The sequence below is a fragment of the Pseudorca crassidens genome, chromosome 11 (assembly GCF_039906515.1).
Source record: "Pseudorca crassidens isolate mPseCra1 chromosome 11, mPseCra1.hap1, whole genome shotgun sequence".
In the NCBI taxonomy this organism is placed as follows: domain Eukaryota; kingdom Metazoa; phylum Chordata; class Mammalia; order Artiodactyla; family Delphinidae; genus Pseudorca; species Pseudorca crassidens.
The window spans coordinates 44531142-44556919 of record NC_090306.1 but is presented as its reverse complement, the minus strand read 5'-3'; the positions used below and the strand labels follow the sequence as shown (position 1 = coordinate 44556919).

Below are 25778 nucleotides of genomic sequence, written 5' to 3'. Positions count from 1 at the left end.
GCCGGCGCCTATAAGACCCTGAGCGCTGCGGCCAAAGCCTATTGTTAGCCGGAGCCGGGGCGGTTCTGGGCGGCTGCTGCCGGGGGCGCCCGAGTTGCCGGCGCCGCCCGCCCTCCGCCGCCTGCCGGCCGACCTGCCCACCCACCGTCTCTCCCCGCCCTGCCGCCTTGGGAACTCCCAGACCGTCTCCGCGGCCCCGGGACTCGCTCTCTCCTCCCTCCTTCCCACTCGGGCTAGGGCGGCGACGGCGGCGGCAGCGGGGGCGGCAGAGACCATCACAGGAGGAGGCAGCTGCGGCGGAGCCGGTAATGGGCCTGGGGGTGCGGGGCGGAGGGTGCCGCCTTGTCCTTTCTCGGGATCGGCCTCCCGGCAGCTGTGGAGGAGTGGTCAACCCAGAGCCGCGGGGATGGAGGGGTCAGAAATGAGGGAGCCACGAACGGGAGCGGTCGGCGCGGGGGGCGGGGAGCTAGGGCGCCGCTGGGAAGGGAAGGAGTCGGGAGAGGCGTGGGAGCGAGGGGCACGGAGGACGCGGGCCCGGACTGCGGGGGCAGCTTGAGTGAGACCGACGGGCGGGCTTAGAAGCCGGCAGGAATTCGGATGCGGGTTGAGTTCGGAATGGAGTGGAGATGATGTACGATGGAGGGAAGTGAAGGAAGGGGAGGGGGGAAATAGAGGAAAATGTGGGAGGAGTGGTTGGGAATTTGTGAGTAGCAGGCAGGAAGGGATGGGAAACCGGGTAGGAGCTGCAGACGATTGGAATGAGCGGGAAGGTTAGCAGGAATCAGGAAAGGTGCCCCGGAGCTGAAGGGTTCAGCGGGGGTGTCCGTTAAGGGGAACTGGTGACTTGACATGTCCTTTCAACCCAGGTTCCTGATGTCTCCCATTTTTTCTGGCGTTGTGTGGGAAAACGAAAGCATCACTTTCCCTGGTTGCTAGCTTGATCTTTTTTCACAGGCCCAAACACGCAGCTGACTGCCATCCATTCCTTTTAGTGCCATGTTCTTGATTCATCCTTTTAAAGGGGTTTAGAGTGGCAGTGTGACACACAAACCGTTCTTCAGTATGAAACGTTAGAAGTTATCCCTAAGAGACACAGTGTCCCCTTGTTCTGCAGTTTTCAGTTCAAGGTAAATCCATAGTTGATTCAGATTTTCCTTTTCTTTACTGACTTTCCATTTTGCAAATGTCCAAAGCCAGGAGGATGTTGGTGTGTGCCAGATTTATAAATGACTGGATATCCTTGAGAGTTAATGGCTCCTGCAGCATCATGTTCCATTTCTACCACAAAGATCTCATGTCCTTCATACGATGGGAGGTTAAACATGGAAAGCCAAATTCTAACCTTGTGTCAGTGAAGGGATAAAAACCAGGGAGTGACGGATGGAGGGGGGCTTCCCTGAAATACCTAGTTTAAACAAGATGTTTTCACTTGAGCACTTTGTAAGTTCACGATCCTGGTAATCACACGGACACATGGATCCACGAAATTCATAGTATATGAGAAGCAACTCACAGTGTTTTGTAAAAGGAGAAACAGGACCTGTCATCTTATTTAGGTTGATCCTGACACTTAGCAGCAAGCCTGCCTTCCTCTAACCCTACAGCTGGTAGCACTGACGATCTTACTAGAGATTTTTGGCCCTTGACCTTTAGCAGGTTGGGTTTCACTTGAGTAGAGAGGCCTTCCCCTGTGAGATGTACCTTGTCTTATTTTGGACTCATTTATGAGAGAGGCTTTCATTACCTAAACTTTGTCAATACATTCTGCATCCACAAAATTGGGGGGAGGGGCAGTTCCTTTTCTGCTAGTCTCACGTATTTGGGCTTTTGTTTTTGGGGGTGGTTATAGGAATCCACATAGGCCTGAAAAGGCTTAAGTCTAATACTAAAGTACAGATATGATATAGATCTATTTTATTTGGTGCTAGCCTAAAAACTTCTATATACTATGGATCTAAATTATTTCATGTACCTTTGGGAAATGTTCAACTAGTAGAAACACTTGAGAAAAGACAGAAAGACATGTAGCTAGAAAGGGTCAGTTGACCTTTCATTTTACTGGCATAAAAGCTTTTATAGAGGTTTGCATTATTTTCTCCAAAAGCATTTGTTGTTTGAGTTCGTCATTTTGACAGTTAACTGTCAGTTATGACCTGCATTTCCAGTCTCATCGTGTTTATTTCTGTATGGGTTTAAGTGCTTGGAGTATAACTTAGAAGTGTTTTTCTCGAACATAAGCACTGATCCTCTGCCAATGAATAAATAGTTGAGAGAAGTGGGAATGACTGACTTCTAATTGTGGTTTGAAAGGAAGTTGAATTGATGAACTGGAAAGTGGAACCCATTCTTGTTGTTGCTATTTCAGAGAAAGATTTCTTCAGGCCACAGTGGAAGTGGATGGGAGGTTTCTTGGTGCCCAGTGGACATCTTTATCTAACAAGTCAAGTTCACACCAGAGAGTTGGATGAGGAGAGCTGGGTTGAAATTTAAACTTATATTGGTTGTCAGGACAGAATCGTCGGATTTTTTTTTTTTTTTTTTAAGAATGGGTTAATGGCAGAAAAAATGATGCTAACATCCTGGATAGGGTAAAGAGAGCTCAGTCAATATGGACATTATTTACATATATAGCCGTTCAGACATTTTAAGGAAAATACTTTTTTTCTAGGTTTCACATCTTTTTTCTACTTTCTTACCTGCCTCTTGTCATTGCCCAGAAACCTTTACTCCAGAAGTGGAAGTGAGGAAGACGTAGAAAAAAGAGAGAAAGAGAATAGAACAAGCAGCCTGCAATCCTGGCTGCAAGAGAGTGCACAAAAAGTGACCTGAAGAGAAGGGATACCCTGAGGGTACCTGGGTTAAGACAGTGGAGAATCCTCATAGTAAAAGATGATCTTGGACCAGACCCAGCCTCCCGCAGGAAATACTCAAAGGCAACCACACTACCAGAAGCAAAGGGACACCTGAACAAAGGACAGGGTGCACATTTGCTTCCAGTTGTTAATCCCCGAGTGCTTCCAGGCTGAGGAAAAAGGCACTTCCTAGTAGCAACACTAACTGGATCTTAGTTAAAACTGAAGCCAGACTTACGTCCTTTCTGAGAAGGATTTTGAGCTCAGTCTGCTTTTTCATGTGGTCGATAAGATTTTTAAGTGGGGAGGAAATATTAAATTCAGTGGTCAACATTCTTTTATTTTTTTTATTCCACCCACATATGTACTCTATAGCAAAGGTCTCCCCTCCCCCAGTAATAGAATGGAATGAGAAATTTGTTAGTTAATAGGTATCTTTAAGCCCAGCTGAAATCTTAACCCATAAAAGTCCTTGGCTGTCTCCATTCTTACCCATGTCCTAGGAATGTGACCTCTGATGGTAAGATCAGTAACCTGAAGAACAAAATTGATACTTTGGTTTCATTTTTAAATTTAATTACAATTCTTATCTAGTGCTTGATTATTTTCTTTCTGGCCAGTTTATTTCAGGAATGTGCTTTTCTGAGACCTATGATGACAGGTTTCTTAGGTGCATCTTGTGACTTGAATGCGGAATTTTGATGAGATTTGGCTAGATAAATTAGGAAGTTCCTAAAGTACTTATTAGGTCTGGTTGACTGTGTAGAGCTGACCCAAGAGCAGGCAAATTGCTTCCAAGAGACAGTCCAGAAAAACAGCTCTGTAGCAGGCATCTCTTGACACCACAGTATATTCTGGGTAGCTGCTCTGCAGTAATGCAGCCCTGGCTTTCTGGGCAGTGTTGTTATTCCTGCTGCATAATTAGCAACTAGTGAGATCATAGTCTGGGGAGATTCTGGCATTACTGAAGCAAAAGCAGGGAGGTTTCAGATCACTTGTGGCTGCAGCTTTGACAGCGTTTCTGCTGAGCAGATTCATATCCTTGGGAGTTTAAGTCCAAAGATGGAGGAGAAAGATTTGTACCTGGGAAATGGAATATCCCAGATTCCTTGGTTGTGTGGCAGCATGTTGAAAACACTGCCTGCCATGTCAATGTAACCAGAATAAATTGTCACTCCTTCTGCTGTTTGTTGTGCCCTTGCTGGTTTCTTTATTAGAGGGCAAAGATTGTAAAGCTACGTCTTCCTTGCACAGAGGATGATGGTAGGTCAGCTGAGCCCTATTTTATGGAGCAGTAGGCGATTGGGAAAGAGTCTGGGTTTTGAAGCCAGTGCAGATTCTAATCTTCAGTCCATTCTTTAGAACCCAATTTGACCTTTTTAGGAGGCTGGTGAGACACTTTACATTTGTGAAGATCTGGGTAAAGCATTTCCCTGACTGCCAATGTACTTTGAAATTGAAAGCCTAGAGCAGTATTTCCCGAAGTGTGTTCCCAGGATCATTTGCCCCCCACCAAGATGCTCTAGAAACAAAGGGTTCCTTAATCATGGGTGCAAAACGCTGCATTCTGTTTCCTCCCACCCTTCACCAGGTTCATTAGCATATTAAAAGCCTCTAAAAGGTCTTCCATAAGCAGTTTTCTAAAGTATTTTGACACAGCGGTTCCATTTCCATGTAAAAGCTATTAATATCTATGGAACTAGTTTATTTAATGGATACGCTTTAGGAAATGCCAGGCTATATTTCCACTAGGAATAATAATTGGATCTAGTCTAGGTTTAGGCACAGCCTAATTCTGCCTTTGATCCCCAGTCCCTCCTGCTGACCCCGTGGAGAGCTCTCCTGGGTGAGCAGAAGAGCAGCTACTGTTACCCCAGGGCTAATGAAGCCTAGAGGCCAGCCGGCTTGGAAGCAAAGGCCTTCACTCCACTGGGAAGGTGCTGCCGCTAGTCATCTCATTATCCTAAGAGTGACTGAGACTGGAGGGCTGGGGAGAGACAAAAGTAGGAGAGTGCTGGCTGGAGAGAGATGACGTTGTTTCTAGAGAGCAGACATCAGTGCTAGCTCGGGTGCTTTCTTCAGTTGGAGAGCCGTGTGTATAGACTTGGGAGGGGTCTGTCTTAGGACAGGAGTGCTGATTCCTCTTTTCCCCTGGGCAGAATCCTAATGCACCTGGCTGACGGGTGGTGAGCAGGGGCTTTGGGGCCAACGTGGTGGGTTCCCCAAGGAAACCCCTTTGAAACCAATGGATGCATTCACGGGCTCGGGTCTCAAGAGGAAGTTTGATGATGTGGATGTGGGTTCATCAGTTTCCAACTCCGATGATGAGATCTCCAGCAGTGACAGCGCTGACAGCTGCGACAGCCTCAATCCTCCCACAACTGCCAGCTTCACACGTGAGTGAGCTGCTCCCTCCCTGCCTACCTCCATGTACCCCAAGCACTGGAGCCCATTGCAGCTCTTTGAGACACCCTTTGTCCAGCTTGGGGATTTGCCCTTATTCGTAATCTCTCCCACACGTAGCTCAGCCTTGCTCTTTGGAGGACCTCATTGCTCTAATATCATAGACTTATATTAAATGTGAATTATTCTAGCTGATTTTACTTGTGCTGTGCTTTGTGAGTCCCCAGAATGGGTTGGATTAAACTGAAGAAGGAGTTGTCTAGGAGTCTACGCTTCCCCACTAGAGTCCTATAGAGTTCCACAAAATTGTAGCTCTAGCAGGACATAAATGCTTACTGCCTGGACAACTGGGGCATCTCCACACTTCTTAATTCTTATGGTTCAATTAGTTTCTTGGAAAGAACTTCGGATTCTGTAGATCGGGGGTTGTCTGTGGGCTAAATCTGGCTCACTGCCTGTTTTTGTAAATAAAGTTTTATTGGAACACAGCCACACCCAGTGTCTACGATGGCTTTTCATGCTACAGTGGCAGAATTGAGTGGTAGTTGGCAACAGAGGCCTCATGGCTTGCAAAGCCTAAAATATTTACTACCTGGACCTTTACAGAAGAAGTTTGCCATCTCCTGCTATAGAGCAACACTATCCAGGAGGTGTTGCCTGGTCGTCTAGTGGTTAGGATTCGGCATTTTCACTGCTGTGGCCCGGGTTCAGTCCCTGGTCAGGGAACTGAGATCCCGCAAGCCATGTGGTGCGGCCAAAACAACAACAAAACACCATCCAAAAGAATGTTCTGTTATAGAAATGTTCTATATCTGCACTGTCCAGTATGACAGCCATTAGCCACATGTGGCCATTGAGCACTTGAGTTGTGATTAGTGTAACGGAGGAGCTAAATTTTAAGGTTTATTTCACTTTAATTAATTTAAATTGCCCACATGTGGCTAGTAGCTGCTGTATTGGACAGTGAAGCTATGTAGATTGTTACATCCTGAAAAGATTACCTAGAGATTCTCTTCCCAGCTGATGTCTAAAAATAGATTTTGTGATCATCTGTTTGGGTGAAGTCAGTCTGGAGGCAGTGGTATGGACCAGCAGATGGTCAAGGTCCCTTCCCACTGTGCTTTTCAGATTTGAAAATTAGGAAGGTCTCTAGACCTTCTAAAAGTGCTCCTACAGGGAGCACTTTTGGAGAAGAGTTGAGAGCCTAGATGAATGAGAAAGAATGAGGTCCCCAAACAGGCCATCTCTGGGTTAAAAGTTTTCTTTCTGTGCTCCCTTCTCAGCCACATCCATCCTGAAGCGGCAGAAGCAGCTGCGGAGGAAGAATGTGCGCTTTGACCAGGTGACTGTGTACTACTTTGCCCGGCGCCAGGGTTTCACCAGCGTGCCCAGCCAGGGCGGCAGCTCTCTGGGCATGGCCCAGCGCCATAACTCTGTACGCAGCTACACGCTCTGTGAGTTTGCTCAGGAGCAGGAGGTGAACCATCGGGAGATTCTCCGTGAACACCTGAAGGAGGAGAAGCTCCACGCCAAGAAGATGAAGGTGCCTAAGGGGTCTAGGGTCTGGTACTTCCCATGTGCCAAGATAAAGCAGGAAACCGTCTAGGTCTATCATGTGGTATTTTTGTTTTGTTTCGGTTTTGGACTGTTGCCTTTGGTACATAGAGATTCCGTATCTTTCTAGTGAGAAATCTCAGATTTGGATTCAAATCTCAGTCTGAGATGCCATTCTTTTTGTCTCTGGTAGGGAGTCTAGCAGAGATAGCAAAATGGCTTCCCTAGAATTCTCTATTCTCACCTGCTCTGCAAGTGTTTTTAAAGTTTAAGGTGTGAATACCTGAAGGTATTCAAGTCTGCCACCCCTGGACCCTGAGGAAGCAGTGTTTCAGTTTCTCGTCAGATGATTGTCCATTGGCCTGATGCACAGAACAGGTTTGGGGTCTTTTACATCCTCTGAAAGGATCCTGCTGATTCTGTAACTCCCATTGCTAGATGATAGTTTTTCGGGTATAAACAATAGCATTACCAAATAGTTATTTCGATCTGTTTAGTACTGGGCCTGCAGTCTGATGCCGCACCAGCTCTTCAAGTTTAGGAGGAGAACAGGGCTGGAAGACCCATCTCAGATGGCTCTTTATAGCTACACGTTTGCTCTCGGCACTGCTTGGCACTCCACAGCCATAGTTGCCACCAGTCTGCAAAAATTGCCCCCAGAGTTCCTAGTTCCAAATTTGGAGAACACTGCTTCAGGCCTGGCCAAGTTCTTCTGGGCTCAAAGTATGCGGACCCACATTAAAACAGGTGGCTGCATTATTTCCAGGGTTGTGGGTGAAATCCTAATGAGACACACCAGAATGTGGTAGGGTTGGAGAACTGGTGGCAGAGGATGTATGTGAACCAGATCTCGCTGCTCTCTCCCTTTGAGAGCTCTATGTCTGCTGCCCGAAGTCTACGCCTAAAGACTTAACACCTGTTTTTCTAACTAGAAGGACATTCAGGCTTCCCTTTCTTCTGTCTGAGGAATTCCGTCACTGACCCTATCACCTTCCTGCTGCTATAGCAACAGGTGGGCAGATAAACACTCTTGTTATCATTTGTAATGAAGGTTTTCTTCCTATTCCCTAAGAAGAAACATCTCCCCTAAATCTGGTAGAGGGATGACATGTCAAAGCAGACACCCTGTTCTGTGTCCTCCCTTGTAGGAGGTCTAGGGACAAAGCCAGGCAAACTTGAGACTGAGAAACAGGACTGCTACTTATTAAGCAGATTTAGTGAGCAGCACAATGGTGGCATCTAATACATCTTCTATGTCGAGAGAACACCCTTACTTTGCTCCACTTTACTCTTTTCTCAGAAATTTTTCCTTCCTTAGCACTCTATAGGGGAGGCAGTTGGTCTCAAAAAATATACATTTTGCCTCTCCCATATGCCATCTAATATTTGTTTTCCCTTTGGACTTCCACCCCCTCCAAAAAAAAGCTGCTGCTGCTTTGCATCAGTATTAGTACCTATCATTTTTCTAATATTTTATTACTTTTTTTGGCCTTTTATCCATATGGAATTCATTATTATGAATAGTATGAATTGGGAATCTAACTTACTTTTTTTTCAAAAGAATATACAGTTGTCCCAATACCGTTTAATGACTAGAAGAGTCTTTTCCTTACTGATTTGAAATGCCACCTCTGTTAGAATATATTAAATTCTCATATCTACATGGGTTTCTTTCTATTGCATGTCTCATCTCTTTGAGAGGATAGCAAGGAGGGAGGGTGCTTCGGAGGAGGCCAACCCTGGTGAAACAGGCAGGAGCAATGCTAAAGTCTGTGGAAAGGCCCCTCGTAGTTGGCCTGCCTGGGACAGAAATAATAGTCTAGGGGATCCCCAGAAGCACCACTTTATTTCTCTCATTTCTCTTATCATCTCCCCCCAAACAAACAAACAAACAAAACAGGTGTATGCCTTACTAGCCAGGTCTCTTGCATCACGTCTCTCCCAGGAGTTGTTCCTTTACCAGCACTTTTTTGGCTGGCTGGTGAAAAAGCCAAACCTGCCAAAAGCTTGGCTTTTATCCTGCTAGTACCTTCCAGAGCCCTGGGGATTGTGAGGCCTCGTTTTCTTTACCTGAATTCTCTAGTGAGTTTTCAAAACTCATTCAGCCACAGATTGTCTTCAGCCTGTCCTTCCACTAAGATCCCCTTTCCTGGCTCTCTGTCCTTCTTATCCAGAGAACCCAGATTTCTGCCTGCAGAGAGTACACTCAGTATCATGTATGCCACCCTGCCTCACACACAGACTTTTTTTGAAACCAAATAAAAAAGGATTAGGAAGGAGAAAGAGGGAATTCCCTGGTGGTTAGGACTTGGTGCTTTGACTGCCAAGGGCCCAGGTTCAGTCCCTGGTTGGGGAACTAAGATCCCACAAGCCACGCGGCACGGCCAAAAAAAAAGAAAGGAGAAAGAATATATTTCTTCTAGGCGTGGCTTGGAAGTGAGGGCTTTCTTGACAGCCATTAATAACTTCCTCATTTTTTTTCTCCTCCACATAAAATGAAGCTCTTCTGTGTATGCACAGATAATTATTCACACTGTGGGGATTCAGGTTCATTGACAAAGACTGGTAGGTAGTCTTGTGCTATACTTTAATGTACTCTTCTTCCCACAGTGTGGTTTGGGGTCCTTTAGGGTGCAAACTGAAGGGTGTTTTGCAAGGTTGTTTACATCCAAGGAACATACAGCCATTGAAATACCTTCTCTTCTTCCGTGTATGAGAAGGCAGGTTAGCCGAAGCTAAGGGACACAAGCCTGGGAATGGAGGGTATATTTGTGGGAAAAGATCATCTTCTGGGAGGGAAGGTGAGACAGAGGTTTTACGAAGCGTTGATCCAGAAAGGTGATGTCCCTTGTGTTGACGGGCTGGTGTTAGAGCTGCACAGGCTTCCTGTCTTCCTGCTCTAGAACTGTTCTCTTCACCGACTCTATCCTGTACGGTAGCCACCAGCCATACTAGTGGCTGTTTATACGTAATTAAAATTAAATAAAGGTAAAAGTTCAGTTTCTCAGTTGCACTAGCCCCATTTATAGTGCTCGGTAGCCACACGTGCGTCGGGATGGGCGGCACGGATATCTCCGTCACGGCAGAAAGTTCCCTTGGCCCAAGCTGCCCTAGGTGCACCCGGTGGGAAGGCTCCTGCTGATAGTGCTCTGTCTCTTGGCAGCTGACCAAGAACGGGACAGTGGAGTCGGTGGAGGCCGACTGCCTGACATTGGATGATGTTTCAGATGAAGATATTGACGTGGAAAACGTGGAGGTGGATGATTACTTCTTCCTGCAGCCTCTGCCCACCAAACGGCGACGGGCCCTGCTGAGGGCTTCTGGGGTCCACCGCATCGATGCTGAAGAGAAGCAAGAACTTCGAGCCATCCGACTGTCACGGGAAGAGTGTGGTTGTGACTGTCGACTGTATTGTGACCCGGAAGCGTGTGCCTGTAGCCAGGCTGGGATTAAATGCCAGGTCGGTCCACATTTTGCTGTGATAGTATATCCACCCTAGAGTCAGGGGTGTCTAGTGTGGGTGCCAGTGAATGTGGGAGATGCCCATGCACAGGTGAACACTTCAGTTCTACAGCCCTCCTCCACCAACAAAGAAAACAAGTATGACGGGATTCTTAGGCTGTGGAGATAGCAATGATCTTTTTTTTTCTGTGTATCTCACTTCAGAGGTGATAAGCAGCAGTTGCTGGCACATGGAGGAACGGGGGTTAGTGAGTTTAATATTTAATAGCTGTCCTTGAATGTGGACTGATTCCTTGAGGTAAGTGGAAGCAGAGAACTGAGGTAGGCCTTTAGATTTTATCCTACAAACACTTATTCACAGTACCTCTACTCCAATTTTGTAAAAATCAGAATAGTCCTCAGAATCTAATTCAGGATCAGATTTGGGCTTAAATCCATAGTGTCCTAAGAGATAGAAAGCGTCATCCCCCAGAGGGCCTTCTGACAAGGGACAGTTTGGAAGACACATCTCAACTGAAAATGGCAGTACCATCCCAAAGAATGACATTTATCTGGAACCTGTATACTGAGGCTGTGGTGCTGAGTCCTTGTGGTTGGAGTTATCTTAACCTTTTCTTTCTTATTTTCAGGTTGGTATCAGATAGCTATAGCAGGTCCGACCAGATAATGCTTTTCAGACTGAGTCCTGTAATGAATCACTCTGTTACACACAGACCTGAGGACAGTCCTAAGAAATGGATTGTTCCTAAGAACTGGAAGGGAGAGTTCTAGAAGCTGATTTCATAGGAAGACACTGTATTTGTACAGAAGACTTATTTGTCTTCTCACATTTTTAATTTTATTTTTGATACGTATGGGGTGTTTTCATTTGGGGGATTCAAAAGGGAGATAAGGAGGTAGAAAGCATCTCCTTTCCAGATATCCCTGGTGTAGAAGTTAATTATCTTGATAACTACTTCCAAACCAAGCTGGCCAACCATCAAGGGAAAATGAAGCAGGTAGTGAAAAGCTGGTCATTATTTTGTTCAAACCTTCAGTATAGCACCTTGGCAAAGGCACCTTTGCCTAGTTTCCCCATTATGTATTGCTTTGGACTAGCGAGATCTTCTACCTCCTTTCCCGTCCCTGTCATCAAAGAACACAGTAGGCTTGGGCCCTGGCCTTTTGTTTTCCTAATAAAGTAGGTAGGTTCTGGAAAAGTCTCTGAGGCATACCCATTTCTTTTCTCTGTGAACTGTCAGCTTTCAGAGAGGTATCCCTGGCCTTTTGACTGGAAGGGCCCCTTCACGTGATCTTTGTCTTCTTTTTATTTAGAAGAGGAAACAAAGCCCTAGAGAGAGAAATGACTTTCTTGAGGTCACACTACTAATTAGTGGCTGTGCTAGAATGGAAAGGCAGGTGGTCTGATAACTCCCATCTAGTGCTCTGGTAGCTCACGCTGCAGCTTGTGTTTTGAATTGGTTGTTTCTCTTGTAAGAGGACCTCAAACCCTGACTCCCTGTGTTCGCCAGCTAACATCTCGTATCTCATCTGGCCTCAACCTCCTTGTCCCCTCCTCAGGTGGATCGCATGTCCTTTCCATGTGGCTGCTCCCGGGACGGCTGTGGGAACATGGCTGGGCGCATTGAATTCAACCCAATCCGGGTCCGAACTCATTACCTCCACACCATCATGAAGCTGGAGCTGGAGAGCAAGCGGCAGGTGAGCCGCCTGCCAGCCCCAGACGAGGAGCCCTCCCCCGCTGCCAGCTGCAGCCTGGCGGCAGCACAGGGCTCAGAGACACAGGACTTCCAGGAGTTCATCGCTGAGAATGAGACGGCGGTGCTGCACCTGCAGAGTGCGGAGGAGCTGGAGCGGCTCCAGGCGGAGGAGGACCCGAGCGGCTCCAGTGCCAGCCTGGACTCCAGCATGGAGAGCCTGGGCGTGTGCATCCTGGAGGAGCCCCTGGCTGTTCCCGAAGAGCTGTGCCCGGGCCTGACAGCCCCCATCCTCATCCAGGCTCAGCTGCCCCCAGGCTCCTCCGTGCTGTGTTTTGCCGAGAACTCAGACCAGCCAACTGCCTCAGCCGTGAACAACCCATCCTACTTGAACAGTGGGCCCCTGGTCTACTACCAGGTGGAGCAGAGGCCAGTCCTGGGGGTGAAAGGAGAGCCTGGTACGGAAGAAGTCCCGCCCTCGTTCCCCAAGGAGAAGGATCTGAGTGTCTTCTCTCTCCCGGTTACCTCACTGGTGGCTTGTGGCCCCACAGACCCGGCTGCCCTCTGTAAGTCAGAGGTGGGGAAAACATCCACTCTAGAAGCTCTAGTGCCCGAAGATCATAACCCCGAGGAGCCTGAGGATGAAGACTTCCGCCCCTCTTGGTGCCCCTCAAACCTCCCCTTGCGCACGGACAACGAAGAGGGCTGTGTGGTGGAGACCGCACGGCAGAACGAGGACCGGCCCCCTGAAGAGCCTTCCCTGGAGCTCCCTCTGGCAGTGTGACACAGGGATGGAGATTATGCCTCTTACCCATTCTCTATTTATTCCCTTATTTTATCTAACACCATTTCAAAAACAAAACTGTAGAAGCAGCTGCTGCTCCCATGTTATTTTATTGGGGTCTTTGGGGAACGGGTAGGAAAGGATTGTCTGTACAAGTATTTTTTACAGGGCCAACAGAACCAAGGAGACCAGCCTCAGCTCGATCTGGGGATAGAGTCTTGGGGCAGAGGAGGCTGCATACTGAGCTTTCTGGGCCGTTGGAACCGCACTACGATCTCACAGGAGAAGCTGGGTAATTCAAACAGCTGTTCACGTAGGGACCAGAACACAACAATTGGAACAGCATGACAGAGCCCCTTCCCTCTCCTGAGCTCCAGGCGGGGAACAAGCTCATTTTCCTCAGTGGTTACTCTGATATCCCACTTTGGTGTATCATAATAATACAGTTGGAATCAGCTGGCTGAGTCTAGAGAGGAGGGGGTGAAAGGGTCTCTGCTTCTGTACAAAACATCCAGGATCTATATAAATTTAACCTGCGTTCCCTGGGCCCCTATTTGGTAAATAAGTTAATATTTGACATGTTTGGTGTTCTCTGACCTGTTCCCCACACTGGGGATTCCTGGTCTTAACTTGAATTGTTTCTTTCACATGTTCTTAGGTACTAGAGTTAAACTGGTCTTGTTTTTTTTACCCCTCTGTCCTTTTTCCTTTGCAGGGAAAGAGCTAGGTTGGCTGGGGATGTGGCATCGAGAGCCTGAGTCCTCTGTGTACGTCTAACCCCAGCTCCGTCGGGCAGCTTTAGTCTGGGGCTCACACGTCCCACGGGAGGCCTATGTAGAGCATTAACCTGTGCCCAAAGGAGGCAGCAGGAACAGGCTGCTGTCTAGAAAGATGACTTTTTGCCATGCTTGCTTTTTCACCCAGGTTGTCCCCCCTACCCCAGTTTGAGCTTTAAAGGAATGTAGAATGTGGCAAGTTCACCAACTAGTTTTTGTTTCCTTTTTGTATCTGCCCTCATGGTCCCTCTTGGATATACAGGGTTAGAGTTCTTATACTGTATTCTTATACTGTTCACCCCCAATAACTGCAAATGCTTATTGGATCCCTCCCATCTCGATATATAAAGATTGGAGGCCAAACCAGTTCTTAAATGCTACATACAACTTCCAGGTTCTGAAGAAGTCAGGTTCTGACTGTAACCTTTGAGGTCTAGAGTGGGACTCACATTCAGTTTGTACCTGAATTAGGGGGGATACGGTTCCTGTTCTCTTATGTCCTGCTTACGTTCCTGGATGTCCTCCATTGACCACCACTGAATTCTTCTTACTAGCAAAGTTACCTTTGCCTGTTTTATTTCATTCTCTTTTTTATGGCCTCTGTTTGAAGAGGGAGGCAGTAGGGAGCAGAACACTCTTTAGCATCCTTTACACCATGCTTCATTACTGCTATGGTTTATTAACCAGAAAAAAAAAAAGTAAAAAACTTTTTTTTTTTTTTTGCTGGAGGAGCTAACTGTTCCTACTTCTCTTGCTCATAAAGCCTTTTCTTGTGGGATCTTAAGGCCCTGGTGTCTGAAAGCAACCTTCACATACATCGCAGCAGCATTTCACCTATCAAACCTAAACTGAGCCTGAAAGACCTCGTATTTAACACAGTTACATCTTTTAACGCATTCTGCCTCTCCTGTTCATTCCTGTTTTTGTTGGGTTTTACATTTGCAGGGGAGTTAATAAGTCATAGGCCCTTATCTCTCCCCATTCTCTAGTCTCGAAATGGAGTTGAGAGTCTGAAGTACCTGAGATCTAGGTGCTATCCCGAACTGAGCTACACTCTGCCACCTTAGACTGGTCCCCTCAGATATAAGACTGAAGTTTAATTGGGAATTTGGAGAAAAATCTTTCTAGAAGTTTGTGTTGGAAGGTGAAGGTAAGCGTTGTACATTCCCTCCTTAGGAAGGCTCCAGCCTAAGCTAGGGAGTGGATTTCACCTGTTCAGTAAGACACACATTTGGGTTCAAACCAAGAATTTGCATCTAACTAGACTCATTGCCAACCTCCAAGATAATTTGATTTTTCTGAAAAACTAGTTTAATATAAGTCCATCCCTTCATTAACTCTGCAATTCTGACTCACCTATCCCAAGCTTTTAAATGCTAAATATTAACGTTTAGCATTAACTGTCTTGTCAAGCAAAGGGCCTCTTCTGCAAACCTGATCCATCTCGTTTCTGGTGCTACCTGAGTTGGACAGAATTATAGTTCATGGTTGCTAGAAAGGCTAGGCCTCTGATCACAGAGGCAGAGAGCTTCAGTCCTGCTTAGTCTAGGCCTAGATAAAAAAATGATTATTACAACGCTTAATTATTTTCCAATTTCCTTTCTCACATACTGTACGCAGGTAGTATTTCAATGTGAATCCAAAGCTTGTCTGGTTCTCTGAAAAAAAAATTTTTTTTTTTTTTTTGCCTTTTAGGTCCTTTACATTGTGATAATGCTGTATTTAAAGAGAATATTTAAATGTAATATTAAAGAAATATCCAAAAGAATGGTGTGTTATTCTTTATCTTGGCAGACCACAAGTCAGTTACTTGTTAGAGAAAAGATGCTTCTCTAGCATTGTATATAAAACCAATTAGGTCAGTTAAGGATTAATGTTAACAATAGGAATGTTTTATGGTGGAAAAATAGAACATTCTTTGGAGCATCAAGAGCTTGACTTGCATCATATGCCCTAACATACCTTTTCAGCTGAAGCAGGCCTTGATCTGCCCTGCTGGAGCTTTTCCCTCCTCAGTCCCTACTCTTGGGGCCCACTTTGTAATTCCATTACTTTACACACACACACACACATATATATATATATATGAAATTCTCTATTCCTGGTTACCATCTTAAAATCCAGCAAGAGGATCAACTTCAAATTAGCTCCTTTGTCATTTCCATCCCATCAGAAGGTTCTATTCCAACCAGTTATCTTGCCATTAGTTAGCTTATGTCAGTCAGTCTTGTAAAAGGAGCCTTAGTAAAATGATTAGGGTATGCATAAGTAATTTCCAGCAACTGGTTGCAGGCAGTCTTTACTTGAGCTTAAAAACAGTGCTTCATGCGTTTACAATAAGTTACTACAGGTCACTGATGCACACAGACAAAAGCTGAACCCAACTTACTATCTCAAAGTAGACCTCTCCTGGTCTCTGGGGCTGCGCAGTAATTAGTACCTTACAGGATTGATCCACGGCCCAAAGGCGGCCCGTCAGCTACAGTTGGATCGCTGCAACACAGTGGAAGTAGCAAAGCGTTTAAGATCCACAGGGGCTGTAGCCCAGTCCAGAAGTTAAGAGAGGGAGGGGAAGGCTGTAAACACTTGATTCAAGAAGAGCTTGTATTTTCTTTTATCTTTCCATTAGAATGTTTCCATAAGTTATTTACTTAAAAAAAAAAGTTAAGGTGCTCAAAGGATTTGAAAAACAGGGAAGTGGTTAGCCCTGTGAGGGAAACAAAAAATAAAAATCCCTATTTTTGGTCATATCAAAGTGCTGACGGAGGCATCAAAGTACATGCATGGATATAAAGGCTCCAGTTTAAGTAGTGCTGTTCCCCTCATCAGCCAGAAACTGTCTTGAACAAAAACAGCTGTAACGGGGCTTCCCTGGTGGCGCAGTGGTTGAGAGTCTGCCTGCCGATGCAGGGGACACAGGTTCGTGCCCCGGTCCGGGAAGATCCCCCATGCCGCGGAGCGGCTGGGCCCGTGAGCCATGGCCGCTGAGCCTGCGCGTCCGGAGCCTGTGCTCCGCAACGGGAGAGGCCACAGCAGTGAGAGTACGGCAAAAACAAAAAAAAAGCTGTAACGAATGTGGCAGTGGGTAAGTCCTAAGCCAAATGAGGATTCCCACCTGGGGCAAAAGCTCACTTCCTGGGACCCGAACTTAAAACACCATAGTAAAAGCCCAGTACAAAGCCTGCAGCCAGCTCCAGCAAATTCTGAGGAAGTTGGGATGACACCTCTCGTGGGCCGCCCCAGCAGGAGGGTTTCTTTCAGTTCCAGCTGCCACACGGGCACCTGCTCCTCTGCCTTGCACACGCCTAACAGGGCACACACTCTGCTGACAAGTGCTGTTTGGTCCCACGCTGCTGGACTATGTGACTGCATGCAGGACAATGCCACCCGCTCCTTGTCGGCTCAGCGCCTTGTCCCAATGTAGTTGATGGAAAGCAGGACCACACTGTGTAGCAAGAGGGACAGCTCAGCTTCTGAAAACAACATCAACGTTAATGGTTTGGCCAGGGAAGAGCCTGCCTTCCAGCTACCTTGTTATGTGGGGCTTGACACCAGAGGCAGAAAGCCAAGTACAGGGAGGTGTGACATTAAGAGGCCACTGTTCTCAAAGTTCCCCTGCTTCATTCCAGTCCCTGCATGCACACTTTCTTTCCTTCCACCGAATATCTGTATCTACTTGATTCTCATGTGATGGCAGTAGAAAATTCAGAGATGGTAATGGTACTAAACCCCACTGTCACCCTTCGGAATTTTCCGGTAGAAGCTGGCCCTCCAGGGACATTTCTCAGCCCCAAGGAGATTAGTAGGCCTACCCTGATGTTCAGAGGCTTAGAAGATATCGAGGCCTAGCCAAAGGTTCCAAACAGGAGACCCATAGGTCTAATACCCACCCGCAGATACTTTCTGTTTAGGCAACTGAGTGTTTTCATTCTGAATTTGAACGCCTTGGGGCTGGTGCTTCTCCCAGAGTTACATGGCGAGGTCTGGAGACATTGCTGGTTGTCAGAACTGGGTGAGGGGGTGCTACTGTCATCTAGTGGATAGAGGCCAGGGATGCCTGCTGTATCGTCTTATAATGCACATGACAGCCTCCACAGCAAAGCATCAGTAGTGCCAAGGTTGGGCAACCCTGCTTCACACTCGGGTTCCCATAATCCGTAGTCCTCCCTCTTGTCTTGCACAGTCTACTTCATTACCTGCCTAGCCCCTGTAGGCAAGTGAGTCTGCGCCCTTTCAATTAGACATATATATTAGATAAGGGTCTCACACTACTTAATAATTAACTCCCAAATAAAACCTCAGAATAAAATACAAAAATGACTTGGATCTTAGTGGCATAACCACAGGCATTTGTCTCACCTTTCAGGCTGCAGGAAAGCTGCAGCCATTCTCCCAGCCAAGTTCGACACCTCTCTTCAGCAATATGGGTGGAATTCAGGCCACGAAGATAACAAGCCTAGATCGCTCAGAAGAGAAACAATCCTTAATGATCACAGAGCAAGTATGCCAAGGAAGTATAAACCCACAGAGAATCCCAAATCCCCTTTAAATAAGTTAAAACCTCATCCCCACAAGAAACCTTTCACCATGGCAATATGAACTCTGATGGACAGGATGAGAAGCAAAAAGCCCTATACAATCTAAAACAATAGATGTAAAGTGTAGTGTCCTTGCTTTTTGAAGGGCCAGAAGAAAACATACATAAACCAAAATTATTGTGGGCAACTCCTTCCCACTAGTTAAGTTCACTCAGAAAAAAAGACATAGCAATGAGGTGAGAGAATAAAGAGCCTGGGCTCTGCTGTAACAAGCAAGACAAGGAGCTCCCTGGAAGCTCCCAGCCCCGTGAGCTCAAAAGCCCACCAAGGACTGCAGGTTGATATTGCAATCAAGCACTTACCGACTTCACCTCCTGCGCAGTCAGCTGACCAATCCCCAGCTTTGCCAAAGCCTTGTCCAGTTGGTGAATCACAGTGGTATGAGTCTTTAAACGGTATCTCAACAAGACAGGAGGCAGATAAGGTGTGAGAAGCATTGCTCGACTCAAGGCTTTCTGTGACACAATATAGGGGGAGAAAGTCAACTCGGTGTTACTGCAAGTAAGACCTGAAGCGAGGTGACGCCATGGAATAGAGAAACCCTGAGTGCTCACCATCTGCAAAGCATGGAGCTGGTTCATGCCCAGAGGACGGTTAGAGAAACACTCTCTCAGAGCCAGGATATCATGTATTGCTGGGTGGGTACCACGTTGCATCTTGGGAGAGGTAAGAGATGGGCAGATGTTAGGAAGGTCCAGACTAGCCTTCTTACCCAGTTTTAGTGCACGCTGGATCTAACAAGATTCCTGGTTTGCAGGAAGGGTTAATTGGAGGAATACCTTGGTGCACAATTCTGTCATATGCCACCGGAGTCCTGAATCAGAAATGAGAGGGATAACCTTTTCTAAATAACAAAGAATTTCTGGGTGGGACTGCTTCCGGAGAGCATGATAGATATCTAAGAAATCAATTTGTTGCTTTGGGGTCCAGAAATGTTGGATCAGCAGTTGCCTAGGAAACAGGTACCTGAAAAGAAAAGGAATCACAAAGTCACTTGCTGAAACGGGCATCTTTCAAAGTGAGCTAAGAAAGCATTTAGCAGACATGAATGCTTGGAGGAAGAGATGGAAACACTATTTCCCTACCTTACTGTTCTTTCCTGTAAATGAGTGTCAGACCAAGGTTTAAAGATACACTGAAGCCCAATTTCAAGCAATGTTACTGAGGTTATGTAAAAGGAAGCAGTAAGGGAACAGCCTTGTATGCAGCAATCAGATAAATGACTCCTTTTGAATCAAAGCATGTGATGAACATATTTTGGACAAAGCTGCAGACAGAGCTGGACTTTGTATGTGATGTTGACAACCTCAAACTGTTCACAGTCCCTATGTGTATACAAAATGGAATTCCTCTAATTCACTTCTCTATATGGGCGGTGGTTTTAAAACATGGTTACAAATTCCCTGGCACTCCTCTTATTGAGAAGTGAGGTCTGTGCCTCTGGTTTTTAAAATCTGGGTGAGTGCATCAACCAACAGAATAGAGCAGAAGTCTTTGTGACTTCCAAGGCTAGGTTATAAAAGGCCATGCAGGGCTTCCCTGGTGGCGCCAGGGAAGCCCCATGCAGATTCTTATTTGCTAGAACACTCATTCTTGGAGCCCTAAGCTGCCACGTAAGGAGTCCCGCTGCCCTGAAGCCACCACATTACAGAGGCCATATGCAGGCACCCTAGTTGACAGTTCCAGTCTTCCAAAGCCATCCTGGCTAAGGCACCAGACCTAAGAGTGACCTTAGACTGTCCAGACTAGTCCATTCACCAGTTTTAACTATCACTGAGAGACACGGGAGAAAAATCTTTCCGCCACCTGAGTCCTGCCCAAATTCCTGCCCCATAAAATCATGAAAATGGTGGTTGTTTTAAGCTATTAAGCTTTGAGGTTGTTTGTTATACAATAGATAACTAGAAAAACATGCAAGGTCATAGTTTAAAACTGTCATCTTCAGATATAAGGTAAAGTAATAAAGATTGGTATTATCAGAATATGAAATGCATTTTTCTCCTGAAGAAAAAAATTTGTCCCAAGTTGCTATGCCTCTAAGAGAGTGGGTTGCTGCCTCTAGGGATGATGGAAAAGATCATTATCTTATTTCACATCACACAGGAGCAGCTAAGAGACAGGGAGAAGCCAGGCCACCTACTCCTACAGCCGTTGCAGTAACCCAGGTGGCTTTTATGAACCTTGGGCTAATGAGAAAATTGGAGCAGAAGTTTGATAACCTCTGCCTAACTTCTGAAATGGAAAGTTCTTAATTTGTAATTTTAAAAAAATCTACATATCTTCAGTATGCCGGAGAGACAGAACTCTGTACTCACATTAGCAAGAAGACCAGGTAGTTGGCAAAGGGTGGAATGGAAAGAATACCTAGGAAAAGACACTTGGCGACGTCTCGACGGAACTAAGCAGAAATAAACACAGATGCAGTTTTAACCCAAGTAAGTTTTTAGGACAATGGACAATCCCTCCACCCCACTGTGCAGTAAACTTCTATTAGAGCCCAGGTAAGGATCAAGGTTATTTCTATCTACCTCTAGTTGGTAAGTTCCTTAAGGACAGGAGCCCTGATCTGTTTACTTTTGTATCCCAAACAATGTCTAGTACAGGGCCTGACAGTATACCAAATCCCTAAGTAAATTCTTCCTGATCTGCAGAATGGTCCTAGATTCTTACTCTCAGCTTCAAAACTACCATCAAGTTATCACCAAATACTACTTTCCTGCTGCCTTTGGATCCTTCCTTGCAGATTTTTATATGTTCAGAAATGAACTGGACTTTACTGTTCACTTTTATTCAGAAAGTGTTCCAGAAACTCTACGGAGCTCTGCTATGGAGGCTCACAACTCTGAATGAACTGATTCTGACAAATGATCTGATCTCATGGCAAGGGGCAACAGCTTAGTCAGTGGTGAAGAAAATAGGAACGAAAAGACTTGAGCTCTGGGTTAACTTTAATTATATCACCGTGAACTTCTGGACATCTGCCCTTGGCGCATACCTGTCTCAAATGCTCCATCTCCCGGTATGAAAGTTGATGAAACTTTATATTGTGCTTCCACATATTTGTCTTTATTCTTCTAGCCTTTTTGGCATCAGCCCATAACATCTGCAATCCTACCTCATTAAAGTAGAGGACAGAGTGTGATGTTATCCCAATCTGATTACCACAGCCTTTTGTTCCATGTTCACCCACAACACACACTTGTCCCTCCCTCCCCAATGCTACTCTAAATCAAAGCTTTAAACTAGGTCACTTGAAACTCTTGTGAAGCTGACCTATATTTCGTTTCTTATCCTTCTCCCCTCTGCCCCCTTCCACCCCCCTGCCCCCTTCCACCCCCCTGCCCCCAGCATATCACCTCTCTTCCTGCCAAGCTGGCGTTCTGTGATCTACCAGGGAATGGTCTCCCTCTTCTGGTTCATTACTCACTCCCTTTTTAAAATAAAAATTCAAAGCTCTTTAACCTCAGGAAGTCTTGCTCAATTAACCCTTTGTATATCTCAACCAGATATTAACTTTTCTCCTTTCTAGAACACTTTTATAATTACTGGAATTCAACATATTTCTAAGATTGCATTTTCACTTCATTCCAAGATAATCCTTACACTGACCTAGAACTTTAGTTCATAAAAATGTTTTCCTATTTATGAATGAAATGGTATAATGTCTAGGTTGGCTTCAAAATAATACAGGAGAAAGCCAATGTATAATTGATATAAGACTGGTGGCCGTGAGTCAATAATTGTTGAAGTGAGGTTGAGAATATGGAAGTTCATTGTATTACTCTACTTCTGTGTTATGTTTGAAGTTTTCTGTAATAAAAGGCTTAAACACAAACAACCAAAATGCTTTCAGACTCTTTTTTTCATTTGATTTTAGTTATAAATTGGGGAGCAGACAAAGCAGTCATTCTTATCTCCACTTTACAGCTTTTGCAAGTACATGAAGCTAGTAATAATTATAATATTCAGAGCTGACAATGTGGGAGTTTACTATAATTGGTGTTATGATAAAAAAAGTAGAGTGGGCTTCCCTGGTGGCGCAGTGGTTGAGAGTCCGCCTGCCGATGCAGGGGACACGGGTTCGTGCCCCAGTCCAGGAAGATCCCACATGCCGCGGAGCGGCTGGACCCGTGAACCACGGCCGCTGAGCCTGCGCGTCCGGAGCCTGTGCTCCGCAACGGGAGGGGCCACATCAGTGAGAGGCCCGCGTACCGCAAAAAAAAAAAAAAAAAAAATTAGAGTATAATAGTTATAGCTAGCTACACTTACTGAGCAGTCACTATGAATCTGGTCCTAAGGACTTTACATGTATGGATTTATTTCATCTTCATAGCCATGCAGACAATAGGCAGGTTCTATTACTACCCTCATTTTACAGATGAGAAAACCAAAGAACAGAGAGGTTAAGTAACAAGTCCAATCACACAGCTAGTGACTAGTTGGGATTTGAACCCAGGCAGTCTGGCTCCAGAGTGGACACGTGACACTCTACCATCTCCTAGTAACTAGCAGAGCTCTGATCTGAACCGAAACATTCACAAACCAAGTTCGTGTAGTGCTATTTCCACAACGTGCTACCCAGGAGAGATCTGTGACAAACATTAGACTACATTTTCTTACAAGCCAAGTCAACTGGTAAATCACAGGGCAGGTCTGTGCAGCTATAGATCTCTGCCCTTGTGCACGACAAATAATTTCTACTATAGTCAGATGTGTGGTTAGGAAAAGTGCAAAAGTACCTATAATCCTCCTGGGTGTTGTCAGAAGTTGTTTCTCAACATACCTTTCTAGAAACATCAAGAAGGGCTAACTTACAAAAAATAGTTTAATGCTCAAGCATTTATGAAACAGAAGACATACCAGCTTACACCCCCATCGCAGAGCCTGCAAGCGATCTTACTTATTCTAACTCTCTGACACTGCCCAAGAGCTGATTCAATGGATTTTTATTTTAGTTTTGTCTTTACCTTTCATGAAGATTGTATACAGGACATAGAAGCGGGGGAAATGACGACCCAAGAAACGATGGTATTTCCCATTAATCACTTTTGTCTTGGTCACCACATAAGAGATCAAGCTCTTCACATCTGCCTTTGGAGAAAGGTGAAGCTTTGAAGACCTACAAGGAAGATGAAAGAGACTATCTGGGAACCAGCCTGGAAGCCCCTTCACGCCTGGGGTCCATAATGTAAAACATCTGCTTCAGAGAATGTATGCTAAGACCTGAAACTTCTGAAATCCAAAGATCTTGAGATCATGGAGAGATAAGCAGTCAGACTGAGAAAAACAGATAAGGCAGACGAGAGGCCAGGCAAGAATGGATGTCGGGGAAGTGGTGAGTCTGGAGAGAGCGGAAGGCCTGAGGGGCAATCTGAGCAGCAGGCTAAAGCCAGAGAGGTGAGATCCGGATAAGCAGTAGTAAAATCTGAGCCGAAAAAGGGAGGCTCAGGACACGTGGGGAATTCAGACAACATGGGGCACTGAGAATTGAGAGGGTCACGAAGCCAGCTCTCTAGCAGGGATCCCGGTGCGAATTCTGCGCGGCACAATAAAAATCCAGGGGCCGGGGCGTGGAGCCCTGAGAATTAAGACACAGCATGCAAACAAAACTGAGACACTGGAAGAGCCTGAACGTCAAAAATTCTTTTCTCTCTCCAAATCCCTCACCGAGGGGCCCCCCAGGCCATGCCAGAGCGAACAAACTGCAGCCTCCGGGCGACATAAGGTCCAGGGGGCCCCGCCGAACCCCACAAAGCAGCCCGCGCCCAGCACATTCTGGAGACCGCCATCTTCGCAGTGAGGGAGGGGCAGACGAGAGTAAGTCGTCTTCAGGTCAAAGTTCCCGTACGTTGCGTTCTTTTGACGACGCATGCGCCTTTCCTGAGAGCTGATTGGTAACCATAGACCGTTCGCCTCGCGCTGCCCGGGCGAGGAGCGTACGCTAAGGCTAAGTTCGGAAGGAGGGCCAGGATTGGACGCCGCCGGCACTTCCTGGTTTAGAGGCGCCGGAAACCGGCTGTCCTGGAGGAAGCGAGAGAGTATCTGCTCTTGGTTGGGTTGTGATCCTGAGAATGTCCTCTCTTTGAGGGCCTCATGACCCCTCGCGATGCTCTAGGGCCTTCGGGCTTCCTAGCGCCGCCGCCCTTGCTCGCTGTCCGTTTGCGGACTTCGGGGCCTTGGCGCGGCAGCTGCCAGAGGTCAGTTAGGCAGGGCCTGTGTCTACGGTGCCTCCTGGGGGTTGGGAGGACCCGCGGCGCCCTCTAGTGCCGGTCAAAGTTTTCAGCTAAGGTTGGATGCCTGGAAGCCGCCCCTCTGTGGACCAAGTCCGCTCTTTCCTTTTGTAGGCGTTTTTCAAAGTAGGTCTGTGGGAATAATGTCTTAAGGTAAGTGCCTCCTGAAGACCAAGTTCGGGTCTCAACCTTAATGCCACTTTTCTGAGAGGTTCTCTCCGACCAGAGGGACATATATTTTCTCCCATCACCCTGTGTATTTTTTTTTATAGCACTTACCGCATCATTTACACATTTGTTTCCTTTGACCGGCTCCCTGAATCACACTGAGGGCAAGCACCTTCTTGCCTTGTTCACTGCTGTACCTTATCCCCACCGCTAGGTGTCATGCCTGGCACCTAGTAGTTGCTCAATAAGCTTTTTTTTTTTTTTTTTTTTTTTGCTTGCGGTACGCGGGCCTCTCACTGTTGTGGCCTCTCCCGTTGCGGAGCACAGGCTCCAGATGCGCAGGCTCAGCGGCCATGGCTCACGGGCCCAGCCGCTCCGCGGCATGTGGGATCTTCCTGGACCGGGGCACGAACCCGTGTCCCCTGCATCGGCAGGCGGAGTCTCAACCACTGCGTCACCAGGGAAGCCCAATAAATATGTTTGACTACATTAATTAATACCTGAAACTGGGAAGGTGTCCCAGAAGTGGTATTGCAGGAAGGGGGAGAGTGGGCTCTTGTCTAACACTCGGAAATTAATTGTCCAAGGAGACACACCGTGCTGACAAAGCAAGAGACTTTATTGGGAAGGAGCACCCCGGTGGAGAGCAGCAGGGTCAGGGAACTCAAGAGAACTGCTCTGCCACGTGGTGGCTCACAGCCTCAGGTTTTATGGTGATGGGGTTAGTTTCCGGGTTGTCTCTGGCCAATTGCTCTGACTCAGGGTCCTTCCCGGTGGTGCAGGCATTGCTCATCCAGCGAGATTCCAGCGAGAAGGATTCTGGGAGGTTGGTAAGACATATGGACTGGCGTCTCCTCTCTTCTTTTGATCTTTCCTGAATTCTAGCTCATTAGTTCCACGTTCGTTACCAGGACCTCCTGTTGTAAGATAACTCATGCACGTGGTTACTATCTTGCCCAGCCAGGGAGGGTGGTTTCAGTCAGTGGTTCCCCTAACAACTCCCCCCTGAGAGACTTCATAGTCAAGATACTGCTTGGGAATTGGGGCGGAGGTCTCTTTCTTCTGTAACTACTTTCTGCTGAGGGTGGGCGTAGTCCTGCCTAGTAGAGTAGAAGTGTCTCGCCACCTGATCTAAATTGATCTAAATTCTGTGCCCGAAATTAGCGTTTACCCTCATAGTAACAAATTTAGCTTGACACTGTTGGACCCTGTTGGAGATGAACCTTGTAAACAGTTGAAACACATGGGCCAAAC

At 46.4% G+C, this 25778-nt stretch overlaps 3 protein-coding genes across 9 annotated transcripts in view; 2 read left to right on the top strand and 1 right to left on the bottom strand.

Moving 5' to 3' along the window:
• The first annotated feature begins 29 nt into the window (after positions 1 to 29).
• CSRNP2 (cysteine and serine rich nuclear protein 2) lies at positions 30 to 15296 on the top strand. Of its 2 annotated transcripts, XM_067696542.1 has the most exons (6): positions 30 to 305; positions 955 to 1127; positions 5012 to 5248; positions 6539 to 6798; positions 9973 to 10269; positions 11832 to 15296. In XM_067696542.1, the coding sequence occupies exons 3-6, from the start codon at positions 5098 to 5100 to the stop codon at positions 12750 to 12752; spliced, it is 1629 nt and encodes a 542-aa protein (XP_067552643.1). In that variant the 5' UTR covers positions 30 to 305; positions 955 to 1127; positions 5012 to 5097; the 3' UTR covers positions 12753 to 15296. The 2 variants fall into 2 exon arrangements, with proteins under 2 accessions (XP_067552643.1, XP_067552642.1); XM_067696541.1 differs by lacking the exon at positions 955 to 1127.
• A 501-nt stretch (positions 15297 to 15797) lies between these two features.
• LETMD1 (LETM1 domain containing 1) lies at positions 15798 to 23952 on the bottom strand. Of its 5 annotated transcripts, none has more exons than XM_067696547.1 (9): positions 23794 to 23952; positions 23094 to 23245; positions 21122 to 21237; positions 20442 to 20524; positions 18906 to 19092; positions 18681 to 18782; positions 18429 to 18581; positions 17888 to 17984; positions 15798 to 17001 (listed from the first exon to the last, which is right to left on the bottom strand). In XM_067696547.1, exons 1-9 carry the CDS (start codon positions 23913 to 23915, stop codon positions 16931 to 16933), a joined length of 1083 nt encoding a protein of 360 aa, XP_067552648.1. In that variant the 5' UTR covers positions 23916 to 23952; the 3' UTR covers positions 15798 to 16930. The 5 variants fall into 5 exon arrangements, with proteins under 5 accessions (XP_067552648.1, XP_067552650.1, XP_067552651.1 ...); XM_067696549.1 differs by lacking the exon at positions 23794 to 23952 and adding an exon at positions 21483 to 21556 and having other exon boundaries at positions 23094 to 23127; XM_067696550.1 differs by lacking the exon at positions 23794 to 23952 and having other exon boundaries at positions 21122 to 21241; positions 23094 to 23230.
• A 156-nt stretch (positions 23953 to 24108) lies between these two features.
• The window catches only part of SLC11A2 (solute carrier family 11 member 2), a 51412-nt gene continuing 49742 nt past the window's right edge, over positions 24109 to 25778 (top strand). For both annotated transcript variants that reach the window (XM_067696535.1, XM_067696532.1), the window contains exon 1: positions 24109 to 24509. The gene's annotated coding sequence lies outside the window, so the exon portion shown is untranslated. The remainder of the gene's footprint in view (positions 24510 to 25778) is intronic.